Source organism: Corylus avellana, chromosome 7 (genome assembly GCF_965113065.1).
Source record: "Corylus avellana chromosome 7, dhCorAvel1.hap1.2, whole genome shotgun sequence".
NCBI classification, from domain to species: Eukaryota; Viridiplantae; Streptophyta; class Magnoliopsida; order Fagales; family Betulaceae; genus Corylus; species Corylus avellana.
This window is the reverse complement of record NC_142496.1, coordinates 24079182-24098883: the sequence shown is the minus strand read 5'-3', so window position 1 is coordinate 24098883 and position 19702 is coordinate 24079182. Positions and strand designations below refer to the sequence as shown.

General features: G+C 34.1%; 1 protein-coding gene across 1 annotated transcript; it reads right to left on the bottom strand.

The window, feature by feature from the left end:
• Window positions 1-446: 446 nt before the first annotated feature.
• On the bottom strand, window positions 447-12341 carry LOC132184774 (laccase-14-like). Its single transcript, XM_059598519.2, has 7 exons — window positions 12230-12341; window positions 11907-12058; window positions 2851-3095; window positions 2650-2775; window positions 1965-2553; window positions 874-1226; window positions 447-634 (listed from the first exon to the last, which is right to left on the bottom strand). The coding sequence occupies exons 1-7, from the start codon at window positions 12320-12322 to the stop codon at window positions 495-497; spliced, it is 1698 nt and encodes a 565-aa protein (XP_059454502.2). The 5' UTR covers window positions 12323-12341; the 3' UTR covers window positions 447-494.
• Window positions 12342-19702: the final 7361 nt, after the last annotated feature.

Below are 19702 nucleotides of genomic sequence, written 5' to 3'. Positions count from 1 at the left end.
GACTTTTCAACTTTTTTGATTTGAAATTTCACATTTTGCCAAGATCATAGGGATCTTGAGAATCCTAGTAAATTGATCTGATCAGCCTTTTTATGATGGCGTGTGGATGATGATGTTGAAGAGGTTGGTGAAACTAATTAAACTTGATCATCAAACTGATTAATTAACTTGTAACATTAGTTCTCTGCACAAGTCTTTTAATTCATCTTTTATTTTCACTTGAGACATGATAGAATCTATAATATAAAAGCATATTAATGTAAAAGTAATATTAGAAATTATATTTTTATTCTGCAACTATTCCACAATAAAAAATAAATAAAAAAGTTAGTTGAAAGATTATTGTTTGATAAAAATGTAATATCTAGCATTACTATTAATCTTAACGTAAATATTAATCAACTAAATGAGTACTTTAAACGAGCATTATTATTATTATTATTTTGGTTCGAATACACTCACACAAATTAATGAAGTAGAAAGCATTCCTAAAACTAGGACTTGGAACAAGGAGGCATATATTTAGGAGGTGGGCGGATGCTTGTTGCATTGGTGCGCCCATTCTTCACTATCAGCACAGTATCCATACCCCAGCTAGCGTGCCTTTCCAAATGACAATGCATAAACCAGACACCTGAAAACACACATATTTAACGTTAATCACCCTCTTCATTGTAAATCTAAAGTAATTTTCAGCTTAATTAACTTCAACGTACAAAGAGTTTTCCGTCTTCGTATTAGGGTCGGCATATTAGGAACGACAAATTGTTGTTGCTGATTAGAGGTCATCATCAACATTAATTTTTGAGTCATTATCATTGATAACGTGATCGTTAAAGACCATTTTTCTTGTAGTATGAATAGAGAATGTACCGGGATTATCAGCGATGAATCTGATTGTAACCCATCCATTCTTAGGAACTCCAACTGTATTAACTTCCGGTGGATCAATGAGATTATAAGACATGGAATCAGTCTTTCTGTTGAAATTCCCAGAGCCTGTCCCGACCACATAGAAGCTATAACCATGGAGATGCATAGGATGATTCTCTGCTGCCCCAACATTAGTCCCTTGATACACTATCTCAACAGCATCCTTGTAATTTACTATCAAGGCCTTCGTCCCTAAGCTTGGATAAATTGTATTGTTCCCCACATCTCCCGTGAAGTTGAAATAATAAGGCGGCCGCATCGGGAAATTGCTGCTGTAAACCTTGGGCAGGTTTCTGTAAAATGGTTATTAGAGATACTACAAATTAACGTATAAATTAAATTACTAAATTCACATTTTTTATTTGCTTAAGTTTTTAAGATAAATAATAATGGTATCACAGTCAAAATCTGTAACGATCTAGAAAAAATGAATGCTTATCACATTTGTACTATCATTCCAAAATAACTAATCAATTTGAAGCTTTCCTATAATCACTTTATAAAACTCAATTTTATCTAATAAGTATTGGACGCCTTCTCTTTCTAGTGTGGGACCAAGCTAGGCAGGGGCGAGAAGCACATACATAATTGGGGGACAAGTTTAAAAATCTTTAAAAAAACACTATTTTGTCTTAAACAAGTTTTTCTTCTAGGCGAACTAGCACAAGGTTTGGGGGCTTGAGTCCCCAAGAATTTAAAACACCCATCAAAAAATATATTTTTTATGAGGTAAGATCTCAAAAATTAATTTACACCCCTTTAATTTTATTTTTTATTTTTAGTTTTCTCCTCCTCGATCTAACTCAAAGTTCTGATTCAGCCCCCTCCCTTAAAGGGTCACGTCATGTTGTGTTGATAGTATCGTAAAACGTTATTAAGTGATTTTAATACCATTTGTAATGATCTATGAAAAAAACATCAATCACATGTGCACTACTATTATCCTTAAAGAAATTACGCAGATGCAACCAGTATTTTTCCTTTGACAATACATTGTCACCATGATTTAAATGGAAGAGGGGAGAATAAACCTGTAATAAGCTTGGAGTATATCAATTGTTGGGGTCTGAAAACTTATATTATTCAAGCTTGCTGATAGCCTGTTACCATCCGCGCCTGAACATGATGCATTGGGGCAGTAAATCAGATTTACAGAAACAGTAATAAAGATACTTCTGGTGATACTTCGAGGCACATTGACAGGGTGAGCTTTGCTTGCTAAGCTTCTCAAGCGCTTTGTAAAGTTTTCTGCAGCAGTTTTGTTATTGTAAGTAGGAAGCGTTGGGAAGGGAATAGATGATGGGGGTTTATAATTGCCATTGTACTGCAGAATGGCCGTTGTGGTGGTGTTGTCAAAGGGAACAGTGGAGTCGGCAAAAGGAGTTGAAACAATGTAATAGCGGCTGGGAGACTGGTTTGCTGTCACCAAAACATCCATTGTTTGCCCCGGGCTTATCATGAGGTAATCTGCGGTTATTTGTTTGGTGTATGAAGCATCGGTTGCTACCAATGTGAGCTTGTGCTTTGCAATTCCAAAGAATTGTTCTTCGTTCATTATGGAATTTATTATCCGGAGAAGATAAGTCTTGCCGGCGTCAACCTTCAGACGGTATGTAGTTGCTGCAGCATATATAAGATATATATATATATTAATTAATTAATTATCTTCTGATGCAGGATTTATGATCTTTAATTAAGGTTGTCTATTGTTTATACCACTGGAACAATTGTACAGATCTCCTGGTTGGCCGTTAATTGTGAAAGCATCTGAAACGTTTGGGTCGCCACCAGTTGCTAGGGCTTCATCAATTATGGCCATCACATCTCCCTTATACCATTCCCCTGTTGATGATCGGTTTAAATGTTTAAATGCTAAGCAAATTGGAGAAACATTCGGTGAAATGTTTAAATGCATACCAAGAATAATTGTCTCTTCAGCATAAGGCTTAGGAAATGGATAAGTGGTCTTAGGAGCTGGAGAAATAATAATGGCACCATGGACTGTGGCACGTGTCCAATCACTATGGGCATGCCACCAAAGAGTTCCTTCTTCTGTGGAAAAAATGATCTCTTGAGTGAAGCTTGACTTGGGTGGAATGGGGCACTGTGTGATGTTTTCAGGTCCATCTGACCATGGATTCCTTGGTTGCCTCACCCCATGCCTGTGATTACCCAAGTTTACCTCTAGATTTTAGAAGCCTTTGTTTCATATCATCATGTTCTTGTTAATAAGCAATGCTACAAATAGCCATCAACGGTGATGGTCCAACGGCCAAAGAAAATTTTGAAATGGTCATGGCATGTATTAAGGTATGTGTTCGAATTTTTGCAATGGAGAATCTCCACATATGTTTTTTTAAGTGTTAAACGTATTTTTAGACCCCTTAAACGTAATCTCAAACAGGCCCTAAGAGTATGTTTAGGATTGTGTTGGTGAAAAAAAGCTTTTAAATCAAAAAACACTTTTTGGCAAAAGCTTAAAAATGAAGCTTTTGCCAAAAGTGTGTTTTTGCCATTTTTAGGCTTTTGGATAAAAGCGCTTTTAATTTTTTTTATCGAACGAGCATTTTTTTCTTCAAACTGACTTTTTGAGTGTTAAAAGCATTTTTAGGCCTCTCAAACACGCCCTAAGTCTTATTTGTAAAAAAGAGAATTACAATATTAATTAAATAATTAAATTTATTATTTTCTGTTGAAGTTCACTATTTTTTGTCGTCATACTTTAGACTAGTTGGTAATGCATGTAATAGTGTGTGTCCCATGTTTCAGCACTTTTATTTTCCCTCCTCTCCAACAACCATCAAAGCAAGTAGTTTTCATCATAATTAACCTGCAAGTATATTCTAGTCTAAGGTTACGGTGGAGTACTATTCTATTAGAAAAAATAATTTAAAAAAAAAAAAAAAAAAAAAAAAGAAAGTGGAACAGAATAATTTTGGTGTTAGAGTATATGATAAGGATTTAGCATTTGGAATAACCATTTTCATTGTCTACAAGAATGATTATTCTAAAACTATTTCATTTTATATTTTTTTTCATCTTTAATAAAAATTTATTCATTTTTCTAATGTAATAATTATTCAGTGTACCAAACACATGCAAGAAGAAAGAGACACTATAAGAAAACTATCAATTTCTTACGTGGCTACAGTACATGAATTTTTGCCACGTCACTAATTACTGACGTGGTATAAAATGCCACGTCAGTAAATATTTTTCTGACGCGGCAAAGTTGGCAGGTTAGTAATTAATGACCTGTCAATATCCACACATCAATAAATTCTGACATGGAACTTTAACACGTTAGTAATTACTGACGTGTTTAACTGCCACGTCAATAATTTCTGACGTGGTAATTTAACACGTCAGTAATTATTGACGTGTAAAATTGGCACGTCAGAAATTTGCTGACGTTGCAATTTCACACGTCAATAAAAATTTTTACAAGCCAAAATTTCCTGACTCGGCAATTTCACAGGTCAGGATTTCTTGACGTGTGAAATTACCACGTCAGCAAATTATTAACTTGCCCGTTTCACACGTCAATATTTTATGACGTGTAAAATTTCACAGGTCCATAAATAATGAGAGGTGAATAATTTTATTTAATAATTAATTAAATTTTATACAAACAATATAGTAATTCATAATTTATGAATTTAAGTTAAATTTTGTGCAAACTAATTAATTAATTAATTAGGTATATACATACCAATTGGATTTGGCATGCAGTATATATATATATATATAATAAAATTATTATATAATGTGCACCGGATTATCGATCCTTGGGTTTTTTTTTTTTTTTCTCTAATTAATTATTGTTCTCATTAGAATTAAATATATTGCATGTGCATGCTTTAAGCTATATAATTAATAAAGTTAAGTTAATTATATAATGATCATGATGCATGCATGCAATATGCTTCCCTCCATTAATTAATTCTATTTAAAATAACTAATTATATAATTATTAAGTATATATATATATATATAGACCTAGCTAGCTAGAGATCCTTTTGAAAATAACTATGGACTTGAAGAAATAATCATAAACATATATGACATATTTAATCAATCACTTCGTTCTGCAAATTAATTTAGTATATTCATCACTGATCATCACTATATGAGAATAGTTAAAAGATGGTTGGAAAATTGATATTTAATTTATCAATTCTTTCTTTTTAAATTATTTTAATTTTACTTTGAATGTCATTCTCCTACATTAAAGTAGTCTAATTGCTAGCTAAGCACAGCCTACACGATAAGAGAGGCATGCACTTATCTTATCAGTCAACGTCCTAAACATCTATTGGCGATGCCATGCCATCTTATGAATTTGATAATATAAATACATTAGAAAGAAAATCATACAATTTTATGAACCTTGAATACTGCATGCCAGGCAATTTCCTAACTATATTATGATAGTTTTATTTAAGGGAAAATGTATTCTAAGTCCTTAGGTCAATGCGCCAAAATTAAAAACTCCCTAGGTGTTTTTTTTTTCTTTCAGAAATTAACTCCATGTGTCAATCGAAACTACAATAAACTCTTTACCGTCAAAATTTTTTAATAGCCGTTAGGATCACTCAAAACTCCATATATTACCTGATTAAAATATTAATTTTTTTATTAATTTAATTTTTTTTTTAAAAAAAAAAAAATTTGAAGGATGGCCAGGACTGGCAGCCAACCCCTATGGGATGGCTTCCGGCCACCGTAGGTGGTTTGGGGTGGCTCACGGCCACCCCTTTCCACACATGGGGTGGCCGCGAGCCACCCAATGGGTGGAGGAGGCCACCCCAAACCCCCAATGGGGTGGCCCATAGGGGCCACCCTTCAATTTTATTTTTTATTTTTTAATTTTTAGATTTAAGTTTTGAAATTGAATTAATAAAAAATATTAATATTTTAATCAGGTAAAACTGAGAGTTTTGAGTGACCCTAACGACTGTTAAAAAATTTTGACGATAGGAAGTTTATTGTAGTTTCGATTGACCCAGGGAGTTAATTTCCGAAAAAAAACATCTAGAAAGTTTTTAATTTTGGCGCGTTGACCTATGGATTTTAAATATATTTACCCTTTATTTAAAAGACAATTCAAATATTAATAAAATTTGGTTTATCATACTAAATTATTCAAAGTTATATCAACCTTTTGCGTGTTAGAACCCCACAAACTAGTTAAGTATCCACAATTAATTAAATCAAAAGAATTAGATTTCTTAATTTTCTCTAAGCCTCTACTTTTCTTAATATATTTCTTTTCTTAGTATATATATATATATATACACACACGTACATATTACATTATAAAATATCAAAAAATTAAATTTAGTTATAACAAAATTTAATTTATTTATTTTAATGTAATGTATTATATTTAATTATTTATATATTTAAAGTAAATATTTAAATATATTAATTTTTAAAAAAAATTTATTGGCGTGCCCTAAAATTTTACTGACGTGCCACATTTGGCACGTCAGGATCCCCCTCGAGCCAACTGCGTGCGCACATCCCATTTTCCCCCTGCAGCGCCATGCCTCATTAATATTTGAGGCGCATGACTTGTTGTTGTTGTTGTTGTTTTTTTTTTTTTTTTTTTATCTTTTCCTTCCCCCCACTTCACGGAGACTACCCCGCCAGCTCCTCCTTCTTTTCTTTTTTCTCCTTTTTTTCTTCAGCTTTCTTTCTCCTTTCTTCCGCCATAGCTGAAGCTCAATCAAGCTTATTTATTTATTTTTTTTCTCTTCTCCACCCGCCGGCCCGTATACTCTTTCTCAAGCTTAGTAGCTTTCTCTCTCACGAAGTCTACTCCACAAACTCGCCAGCCGTACGTCCTTGTGTGTGTGTGTGATATATTATATATTAATTGATTTTTTGTGTTAATTATTTAAATTTTTGCTTTGTTTGAGATAGTTAATTATTGTTAATTTGTTAATTAATTAGGTGATTCGTGCTATATGTTATGATTGTTATTTGGTATGTGGTATATATGAACAACCATGTGGTTTTGATTGTTATATTTTGATTGGTATATATGAATTCACTTAGATTTATTTATTTTATTTGTTTAGTGATATATAATAATAAATGTATTTAAATTTGGACTTGTATATTGTTTAGGTTTCGCCTTATTAAATTTTATAAATGCTATACGACCAAAAATTTTGACAAAAGGAAACAAAAAAAAAAAAAAAAAAAAAAAGACTACGTTCCCTAGCTAGATTTATTTTATTTAACTAAGGTCCCCATTATCTAACAAATGCATATGAATATTTGGGAAAAAAAAAAAAGAAAATGTGAATGTGAAAAAAGAATGTAAACGGTTAAACAAAATCAAATAATGTAAATGTGAAAAAAAAAAAAAAAAAAACAAAAACAAAAACAAATTTTTTTTTAAAAAAAGCGTGAAGTAAACCCTAAACTGATGCAGCGATGGATAGTAATGAGCAAGAAAACAGTAAGTAGAAGGGATAAATATTTCTAAAATTGTGAGGCTATCACAAGAATCAAAGAAACTTTTTCAAATCAATAGATGCTATCTATGAATTTAAGGAAAAGTAATGAAGAAACTCAACTATGAGTATTCTTATTGAGAAAACCAAATAATAATCATAAACTGAGTTTGCTAGAGGCTATAAGCATGTATTTATAGCCCCCAATACTTCTAATACTACTAAAACACAGAATAGCAACTTTCAAAACCCTAATCCCAGCAAAACAAGGAAAGAAAGTTGGTTAAAGTGAAATAACAGTAGAAAAATAACATAGGAGACCCCGAGTGCGCTCAATCGCAGGTATAGTGCGATCGATTGCACTACCACGGACTTGTGCGCTCGATCTTGCACTTGTTTGCAGGTTCGGTCGCAGTTCCAGCGACTTGTGCGCTCGATTGCAGAAGCACGGGGGTATAGGTCGCAGTTCCAAGGACTTCCTTCTCCAAAACAGGGGAACTGCGCTCGATCGCAGTCAAGGTGCAATCGATCGCAGTTCCAGGGACTACCTCTTTTGCTGCGCGAGTCTGGGATCGTGTCACCATTTTTCGGAGCACCTTCACACATTTATCAATTCTCGTTTTCTTCATGAAATCCCAAACATTTCGATCTACATCATCCTCCCCAGGTTGGAGAGAATTCGCCATTAAATTTGCATCCTCATCCGAAGAATCTTCTGTGAATGGGACAAGGTGTTTGACATTGAAGACATCAGACGTCTTAATATGGCTAGGCAACTTCAATCGATAAGCATTCGAATTGATCTTCTCTATAATGGCATGCATCCATGGCCACCACATCACACCATGTTTCATCTTTATACTTATTCCCAATCGAAAAATTCACAAGGCAACGTTTGGATACTATTACTTCATTTCATTTCTTAAGCCACTCCAAGCAATACAGTGTAGGGTGTTTCTCCGTCCCAATGCCCAAGTTTCGGACCGCTTCCTCCGCTACTACGTTCTCACAACTGCCTTCATCAGTGACAAGCTTGCACCCTTTGCCCCCAATTGTGCATGTTGTCTGAAACAAATTATGGCGCTGGCCATCGTCAAACTCTGCCTTCCGGGGTGTAAAACACACCCTCCTAAGCTTAATAGAGGGCTATCATCTCTGGTAACAAATTCTTCATCCACCCCACCATAGTCGTCGAAGACCGCTTATTGCTCATCCTCCTCTCCTTGTTCTCTGAAGGCATCTCCCGAGTCGATGAGTAGTCCCTTATCATACCTTTCCTCTTTGCGGCAATCCACTATCCGGTGGCCCGGTTCTCCACACTTAAAACATTTAGGCCCATTGGATGTTGTAGCTCGGGTTGGTGGTCCAGTGGAGGTTGGGGTACGACCTTGACTTGGAGTTGGAGTGGTGCTGCGTGCAGTGAATAGCCCATTTGACCGGTTTGTGCTGCCCCCAGTTCGTCGACCGAATCCTCCAAAAGGCCCTCTAGAAGCCATCCTTTCTAGCAATAGTGCCCGTTGATGGGCCTCAGACACGTTAAGGGGATCAAAGAGGTTTAGGGAATGCTGAATTTGTTGGCACAAACCTCTAATAAATCGTAACACGAGTTGGTCGTTAGTTTCGGCTAGATCCATGCGAGTGAGGTACTTGTAGAATTCTTCCGTATATTCATCCACAGACTTCGAACCTTGGCTCAAATGTTGCAGCTTTTGATACATGGTTCGAGTATAATTGTAGGGTAAAAAGGCCGGTCGCATATACTTCAACAGTTTCTCCCACTTGTTGATTTTCTTCTTGCCCTACCTCTCTCTTGATTGCTTCAATTGCTGCAACCATGCCGCTGCTCTCCCTCGGAACTTGGTTGCGACCAAAGAAACTCGTCGATCCTCGGGTACCCGCTTGAAATCAAGAATCTCTCCAATTGCCGCTACCTAATCCAAAAATTCTTCGGGTTGAAGACCCTCGTGGAATTCTAGAATATCGAGTTTGAAACCGCTCTCCCATCGATTGTCATGGGCTTGTACATGGGGTTGATGGCCATGTACTCGGTGCCCTGCAAAAGGGTTCCCAGCTTCATTCTCCGTACCTTGTTCGTCTTCCCCATCCGAGCCGGGCGGTGAGGGTTGATGATGACGCTCACGGTAGAACTCTAGGTTGGCCAATCGAGTATTGGCTGCTGCAAGTTGCGCCCTCAATTCTACGATTGTGTCCTCCATAAGTTGCTATTGTGCCACCGCTTGTTCTTCACGAACTGAGTCCTCACGTTCATACACGTTCTCCAAATTTGCATAGCGGTTACCCCTTCCTCTTGTATTCGGCTCCATGGAAAGAAACTTGTGCTCTGATACCAACTGATGCAACGATGGATAGTAATGAACTAGAAGACAGTAAGTAGAAGGGATAAATATTTCTAAGATTGTGAGGCTATCACAAGAATCAAAGAAGCCTTCTCAAATAAATCGGTGCTATCTATGAATTTAAAGAAAAGTAATGAAGAAACTCAACTATGAGTATTCTTATTGAGAAAACCAAATAATAATAATAAACTGAGTTTGCTAGAGGCTATATAGCCCCCAATACTTCTAATACTACTAAAACACGGAATAGGGACTTTCAAAACCCTAATCCCAGCAAAATGAGGAAAGAAAGTCGTTTAAAGCGAAATAACAGGGAAAAAATAACATAGGAGACCCCGAGTGCGCTCGATCGCAGGTATAATGCGATCGAGCGCACTAACAGCAAAATAACAACGAAATAACAGCAAAATAAGGTATAGAGCGATCGATTGCACTACCAGGGACTTGTGCGCTCGATCTTGCGCTTGTTCGCAGGTTCGGTCGTAGTTCCAGGGACTTGTGCGCTCGATCATGCACTTGATCGCAGAAGCAGGGGGTATCGGTCGCAATTCCTGGGACTTCCTTCTCCAAAACAGGGGAACTGCGCTCGATGGCAGTCAAGGTGCGATCGATCGCAGTTCCAGGGACTACCTCTTTTGCTGCCCGAGTCTAGGATCGTGTCACCATCTTCCGGGGCGTCTTCACACATTTATCCATTTCCGTTTTCTTCATGAAATCCCAAACACTTCGATCTACATCATCACTCAAAAGATACGAAAACAACTAGCCTAGATAGATGATAATTATTGATGGTTCTCATTTGGAATAGTTGTTATTTTGTTTAAGAATAGGAAATTTTCATGAGTAAAAAATAAATAACCAACAACCTTAGCTAGTAATTAAGTCTGCATTTAAATTTCATTAAATATGTATGTGTTTATTTATTACTTTTAAGTTGCGTATATTTGTCTCTAATGTCCGTAGACAACAATTCGGTTCGTAATGTATTTTGTAGGGAGATATGAGTTACAGGGAGAAGAGAAAAGCACAGAGGCAACCCACCGTGCGGTTGACATCAGGCGCCCAAGCGTCAGGCTCATCCCCACTGGCTGATAGGGAGCCAGAAGGGTATCGACCAATACTTCCACATAGTAATGTCATTTTGGTTAGTATATATGTTAAAGTTGTTAGGATCCTGATAAGAAGAGTACGTATTGGTTGCTGATTGTTTATTTTATCATTTCCAGGTAATGCGGAGAGGTCGTACAATGAGGAAGTTATTGACCTGGAATGAGCATTGTCTGTCAGTTTCTAGTTGGTAAACTTATAAATATTTTCTTCTTGTTTTGTTGATGTTTAACGTTACATGTAATTATGTCTAGATTCGGGGTAACAAATATAGTTTGGTTGTTTGTGATTTTTGTACAAATTGCATGTTTGTGATACTTGATGGAACTTGCATGTTTGTGATTAATGTGGAGGTTCATTTCATGAATAGTAAGTATTTTTTATGGATGATTAATGAAAAATTCGTTTAGGGTTTAATGTGGTAGTTCGCTCCATCAAGTATATTTTTTATTGATGATTAACATCGTTTCATGAATATATAGTTCGTTAAATGTATATTAGGTCAACTCCGAAATTCTGCAATAAAAAATAAATTCAAATTGGCCTTTTAAAAAATGAAACAAAAAAATGAAACAGTAAATTGAACCCTAAACGAATGAAACAAAAAAATGAAGAAAAAAAAAAAGAAAAAAACCCTGATGACTAAATTTTCTGACATGGTAAAAGTGTCACGTTAGTAAATTAAAGTACCACAACATAAAATTTTCTGACGTGGCACTTTTACCACGTCAGAAAATTTACTGACGTGGTGCTTTTACCAGGTCAGTAAATTTATTGACGTGGTAAAGAATACCACGTCAATAAATTTATTGACATGGCACTGTTTGCCACGTCAATAAATTTTATTGACGTGGCAAACAGTAGCACGTCGGTAAATTTTGACGTGCTAAACTGTGAAACGTCAGTAAAAAAAATTTACTGACCCCTACGTTTCTAACCTTCAACACACATCAGAAAAATTTTCTGAATTGTCAAACATCATGACACGTCAAAAAACGCTAGTCAAGAAAAAATCATTTTTTTGTAGTGAGATAGAGATTACCAGTGGATAGTGACGCCATATTTCCCTTGATTATGTACAGTAACAAAAGCAGTATCCCCTTTGTTAACTCGAATGGTTGGCCCCGGAAAAGTGCCATTCACAGTTAAAATGCTCTTCGTGCTGCACAGCTTGGTGAACTCTGCCTCCTTCAGCTGCCATCACAAACCCGCATGCAAGAAGAAAAGCAAGAACAAAAGTTGATGCATATATATATAAACTTAATTGTTCGGTGATGCTTAATTACTAGACATGACCGAGGATTTCAATATGACTAAAAATAAGAGATAGTTTTCATGTATAATGGAGAGAATTAAGGAACTTACAACGAAGTCATAGTGAAGGACTTTTGCTTGGGCAATGCAACGAAGCGAAGCATTGAGAAGTAATATTAGTGCTAGAAACCTTAAGATCTCCATTTTCTGTGTCCAACTAAGAGAGATGCATGTGCCTTTATTTTATCATCTTCTTCTTGGGTTTGACAAGTATTTATAGTGTTCATTACTAGTGTACGAACAAGTTGATTTTTCCAGGAACCCCATTAACTCAATCATGTCCAAATTTTAAACATGTATTACATAAAAATAATGCTCCAAAATATGCGTCCATGAGAACGTGCAATATGGGTATATAGCTTTTTTAAAAATGTTAAAGGTCAATAAGTTCTTTATATTTTATGCATATTCTCTTATAATTAACCATTGAATTTGTAAGGCCTACTATTGACTTTTGTAGAATCTACATAAGTTTACAAATCTAATTTATCGGGTCTACACTAGCATTTCTCTTCTTTTTTTTTTTTCTTTTTTTTTTTTTTTCATTTTAAATATAGGTATATTGCTTGTGTGCTTTGTCATCTCCCAATCAATATGAAGACATGATTGCTAGCTAGTGGTGGAGGAAGGAATCGAGGGGTTATGGGGGACCCATGGACCATATCTTCCCCAAAAATTTAAAAAACTTCCTTTAAGTCCTCTTCTGAAAATATACCATTTGGTCCTTGCAAATTTCTTTTTTAAAAAGAAGGATTCCCTCTAAAAATATAAATAGCTCTTTTAATCATCTTAGAAAAACTGAAAAATTTTATATAACCCAAAATTTCTCATCTTTTGGGTTATGTATAACCCTAAGAGAAATGCTAAATTTTTCAAAAAAACAAATAAATAAAAATCAAAATTTGGTTCTCAAGTAATCTCTCCCCGTCTCATATAATTTCTAGTTTTAGTAAATAAAGATATACGGAAATGCTGAAATGATGGTGACACATTATTGGGAATCAATTTTTTTTTTTTTTTTGAAAACCCTAGCATTTCTCATAATCCAAAAGATTTCTCATCCCACTATGTGACTTTCCTGTTCTCATCTCTTCTCTATCTCTCCAATGTTTTCTCTTTTCTCATTTAGGTTACAATTTTATATTTTCCTTTATTCTATTTCTTTATAAGATGTATTTCCTTCTATAATTAATTTAGGTTTACTTATTCATCACTAATAATTTCTTTAGAGCATTGTAATATAGTTTACACATACTTTAATATCTCCTATTATTATGTTATATGAGATCATGTGTGTTCAATTTTCAACTGCTTTTTAAACGTTAGATTTTAAAATATATGTAACCGTTATTTCAATTTTTTTTTTAAAAAAAACTGCTTCTAAGATAATATGGAATTTTATATATATATATATATATATATATATATATATATATATATATATATATATATATATATATATTCCCAGCAATTTTATTATTTTACAGATAATTTATTTTCTCTATCTTCCTCTCAGCATTATTAACGGCTGTTACAAAATATTTCTGATTCTGGATAGTGTTAAGAGTTTGCAATCTGCACACTACATCGGGCAGTATTGTATCATGAGGATAAGATTGGTCTAATTCCCTTTTACAAAACTTCTAATACAAGTGTGAAGCAATATTTATCTAAGAGATAGAGTCACAATCGCCTTACTATCCAAATTTCATTTACTTCCCATTCTGTTTGTATTCTATATTTATTTTTTTCTGCAATTCCCACATCTTTATTTCTAACATCATATATAGTCATAAATATCGTCATGGTATCCTAATTGGTGATTCGTCATCCTCTCAGCCTTTCTCTTTCTAAATTGATTTTTGGTCTCGTTGAAACAAAGCTGAGGATAGGAGTATTGGGGGAGTGAACATAGCACCACGCCACCACCTTAATATCAGTGGAGTTATTGGGCCAATGCTTAGTGATTGTATAATTAGCAATCGTGCTAGTGCGCGCTATTATTACTTCATGAAGATAGTAGGGCTTTTTAATTAATAGTTTAACCCCACTAATGTACCCTAGAAGCTACAGCCATTGGGCAAATACTTCGATCGATGTATAATGTTATCACTACAATAGTTGTACGTTTCAATTCCTAATTTCCATTTCCTAAGAACAAATGATGTCCACTATGTAAAAAATAAAGAGACTAGCTAGTGTTCTAAATACAATGAATAGAATAAAAGAAATGAGAGAGCCCACTTCTGATAACTAGTTGCATATGATTCTCAAGAAGTAATTATTCGATTTTAAACCTGGGAATTGAAGGAAATTAAACAGAAATCAGGAGATAATTTAAGAATCCAGGGAAGAGAAGTGTCTCATTTGCGACTTTGTATAAGTGAAGTTTGGATGTGGGACACAAGAGAAAGTGGATGTTACATGGATTCCAATCCCACGGAAAATTTGGGCACTTCTTAATGACTTGGGAGTAGTCAATTCAGTTTTTCTTTTTCATTTACTATAATTTGAGGCTTAATAGATATTTTCGGTTATGGGGTAATAATTTTATTTAGTAGACTGTTATACGACTGCTATATATACAATTAAGATGACACAAAATTCACCTTTTTTAAAAAACAAGTATTGATAATTGAAAGGCTAATTTTTCATATCATCAAAGTTATTTAGTAGCCAACTAAATAGAATTATTTGTGTACATATCATGCTTTGATCGATGAGCTAGTTTGCCTTTCATATATCATGCTAATCATTATCTAAGCTCAACTTCCACGTTAGCTTAAATTATTGAATGACTGTGATAAATCATTATTTATCTTTAAAATTTAAGTTAATAGAAAATGATTGATTTAATTATTTAAACAATATTCTAATACTCTCCCTCACTTATAAACTCTAGCTCAATCATTTCTTTCCATTACGTAAATATGAACTCAAATTCTCCCTTAATAAGTGTATGAGAAGTGATAATTCAGACAATATTTGAACTTAAAACCTTTGCTCTCATACCATGTTAAATCACAACTTATTCAAAAAATTTAAACTAACAGTAAATAGTTTATTTAATCATTTAATTAATATTCTTACAAATTAAATACCACATGTGGTTTTCAACTTTATTAAAATAGAAATAATACGGTTTCTCCTGGTGTTTCCCTATTTTACGTGGATATTGTTTTCTAAAAAACCAAAGAATAACTTACCCCACCGGTCCCTAAAAAAAAGGTAATAGTATCTTAACACCAAGATAACACCAAAAAGAACCGCAGCATTTCTCTTATCAAAACCTACCTTATTGTTTTAGAAGGAAAATTTTATTACTTCAATATTGCACCTTTATCAACTTATTATTTTTAATTGTCCATCTTTCATCGAAAAAGATAATGGATATTTGTCGTGTGTAAACCACACCACTTCATACTTAACAACTCTGCATATATGTATTTAAGATATTTTAAGTTACAATTATGAATATATATTAAAGATTTTTTTAAAATAAAAAAAATAAAAAAAGCTTGGGTCTTTTTTCCCATGATGTCTAGCCATTGAGACCCACCCGGCCACCCCTCATGGGGGATGGGTATCAATGTTTTTAATTAAGATATATTCAATTAGTATGTTAAAATCATGTATAATTGGTTTGGAGGATATGACAAGATGGTATGGTGTACAAATGACACAATCTTATAGGGAATGGCATGGCTATTTGTCTAATTAATTGATGACATTATATATCCTCATGTTTTTGGATGAAATTAAGACCGTAGAAGTAGTAATTAAGTTGATAAAGCTGCAATAATACCCAGGTAAATTTTTTATAAAGCTACAAATTTTTTTATAATTTTGTTTTATTAATGAATTCTTATTTATCCAAAAAAAAAAACCTTCAAAATTGATATTAATTATTGTCAAATCATTTTCCCTTTTTGGAGATAAATTTTCGGTTGACCTTGCTCAAAAGAAATTTTCAATTATCAGTATTTTTTACCCACACGAAACATTAACAAAATAAGAAAAAAATTTTACACAAAAGTATTTGATGCCGAAACAAACCATCCTGCTTGAACATGGATATAAGTATTAAATCTCAACTTGAATAGATATTTAAAAATAATAATAATGGTTGGTATAATATAATTATATTAAAATGACGTGACAGAATTTTAAATTAAGATGACGTGACTGAATTTTATATAAAAATAAATAAATAAATCACCGTGGAGTTTATCACCCCCAGCAAATAAATATCAAGATATCTGAGTCGAGGCTTAACAAAAGATGATGCGGGTTGGTCGTTTTAATGTTAATTATAATGGAAATTAGTTAATAAGTGACGCTTTGAATCGGTGTTCCACACGAAGCCTACTAGTCGTTTTAGTGATTGAATGATTTATTTAAAAACGATTCTGGAACCGCCGATTTAAACCAAAAAAAAAAAAAATTGACCTACTTAATTGGAGGACCTCTTAATCACGTAAAGTGATTTTGCATTTAATTTTTTTAATTATCCTCTAACAGAAACATTAAAAGACGAAAATATATCCTAAAAGTTTGTACCTCGTAGCTCGACTTTAGCTAACCACGCCAAAATCATCATAACAACATGTTTGTGGGTTTCATTATCAACACTAAAGGGCACTTTAAGCCCCCCACTAACGTACGTGCAGTAGAGCCATTTACCAAGCACTTGGATAATGTTATCACTATCATATATATATATATATATATATATGGAGACTAGTATTCTAATTATAATCACAGAGTAAACGAATGGAGAGCCCACCTCTTAAAACAAGTTACACATGATATTAATCTGAATTAATCATATTTACACAAATTAATCAAATTAATCAATACCAAGATCCCAAAATAAAATTAATCAAATTGTTTTTTTAGTCTGTATAGGGTCCTTTTTTTAACCTTATTATATATGATGGCCCCTTTCAAAAGAAAATTCTAAGGTAGTCCGGCTCTTTTAGGGAAAATGATCTTCTCCATTTCAAATTCCTTTCATTTTTTTTTTTTTTTTTTTTTTTTTTTTTTTTTTTTTTTTAATTTAGTGCATTTTGAAGGGCAGTGCTTTTCCTTCAAAATGCACTAATTAAATTGAGGAAATAGAGGGGATTTGAAATAGAGAGGATCTTTTTAACTCTAAATCCCTCTTTTAGAGTTAAGTTCATTAATAGTTTTGTCCCTTGACACAACGACCTCTCATTAACATTTGTGGTTTGATTGTTTTGGGTTAGTGAGTTCGGCTCCTTTTTGTTTGACTCGGTTCGGTCAGCCAATAAGGCTTATTGAAAATGGGCATGTTTGGGTCAATTAAATGGGCTGAAGTTGTTGAAAATAATTTTGATAGTGCAAAATATTCTTATTGATGCTAAACCATAGTAATCCGAATAATAATAATAAAATAAATATAATGCAATATAATAAAATTAGAGTGATGAAAGATCTTTGAATGATATATAATCATGCAAGAGCTTTATTCTTGAAGGTTGGTTTGTGTCTTCCGAAGTATATATATATAACTCGATGTGTTCGAATCTCTTAACATGCAACATCTTAGAATTAGACCGAAATATCTACCTTCATTAAATACTCACTTTCAAAAATAAAAGCTAATTTCTTTTGTTAAAATAATCTTATAATCTTTTCCGAGCAATATATATAATGAAAATAATAGAAGTATATAAAAACTTGTTTTATGTTTCTTTTCTTTCTTTCTTTTTTTTGGGCATAAATTGTATATGTTTCAAGTGCTCGTCGTGTGTCTTATATATACATGAAAGTTGGCTTAGCGCGCGGGAAGATTAATAGAATCTACTATAATATCCTGAGGCATTGAAAGTAGTTAATGTAGTTTATGACCAAATTAACGGTAATGACCAATGGTAGAATCGTAAAACTTGTTAATATATATTTTTTTTATGCTTCATAAAAACTCTTAAACATATTATCAACGAGTAACATGTTTTAAAGACCTCTAAAAAGAAATAATGTTTGTAACAATACAACAGAAGTGGCCCGCTTCTTGGAGGCTTATTCTTTGGGACACCAATATATATAATTGATGGAATAATTCTTCAAGGACAAAATAGAAAAGATAAAATCCTGAATCTGACTTGGCCAAAACGTGTCTTCTAGCTCAAACCATTGGCTAGGAGGATGTAGGTTTCAAACAGATAAGGATTTTTAGAGTTTGGCGGAAATTAATTCACAGATAACTCCCTGATTGAAGTGAAACCAATGATTCAAAAAATACCACGTCACCAAAAAAAAAAAAAAAAAATCAAATCAAAGACAGCGTACAAACATCTACATATATATAATATATCTTGTATATCACTGATTATAATTAAATACAAAATGAACCGGCTAGCTAGGCGGCTACATTTGTATTATTCAACGTCCATTAAAATCATGTGCTAAAGTCCCACCCGACAGTCTTATAGGGGATGACATATCACACTTGAAGATTTTATGGAAAGAGTGGTTTAAGTTTTCTTATATTATGGGTTAGTGGTAAGATAAAAACAAGGTAATTAATTTTATTCTAGCTTCTACTAATTTGGGTGGTAGCCCAAGATTAGACAGTTAAAATTGTAAAGTTAGGCCCTAATTACAAGTTTAAAGCCCATTTGTTCGTCTCATGTCCCATCCCATGGTGTTTCCCATTACCATTGACTTTTATTTTTTCTTTTTTCATTGCCATTATTAGCCTTGACTTTGGCTCTGTTTACTTCGGCATAAAATAGTTTTCAAAAAATGATTTATGTATTTTACGGTGTTTACTACGACATAAAATAATGGTCAACGGAAAATATTTTTCTTTTAACGGAAAATTCTTCTTTAATTTGCGAAAAATGGTTTATGGTTTTGAAAACCGTAAACCATTTTTCGATTTTGAGCATTTCATACTTAAATCGACGAACCCTATAAAGACCCGCCCAGGACCTCGCCAGGACTTGCCCGTGACCCCCCTGGGACTTGACCGGGACTTGCCCATGACCCACTCAGGACCTCGCCATGACTTGACCAGACCTGAAACGGGACCCTCCCAAACCTACTCAGGACCCACCCAGGACTTGACCGGGGCCTATTCAAGACTTGATCGGGACCCGCCTGAGACTTGACCGGGACTTGCTTGGGACTTGACTGAGACTCGCCCGGGACTTGCCCGAGACCCCGCTGGGACTTGACCGAGACCCACCTAGAACTTGATAGGGACCCACCCGGGATCTGCCCGGGACCCCGTCGGGACTTGCCCAGGACTAGCTCGAGACTTATCAGAATATATTTTCCTTGAGAATGATTTCTTAAAAAACATTTTCTGGTATTTGGCATGTACGGAAAATCAGGTGGGTCCCGGTCGTCGGAAAACATTTTTTGCAGAAAACATTTTTTGGTATTTTGTGTGCACGCAAAATCATATTAAACACTAAATTATGAAAATGTCTCAATCGGGTCTTGGGCGGGTCCTACCAGGGTCTCGGGCTAATCCCGACGAGGTCCTGATAG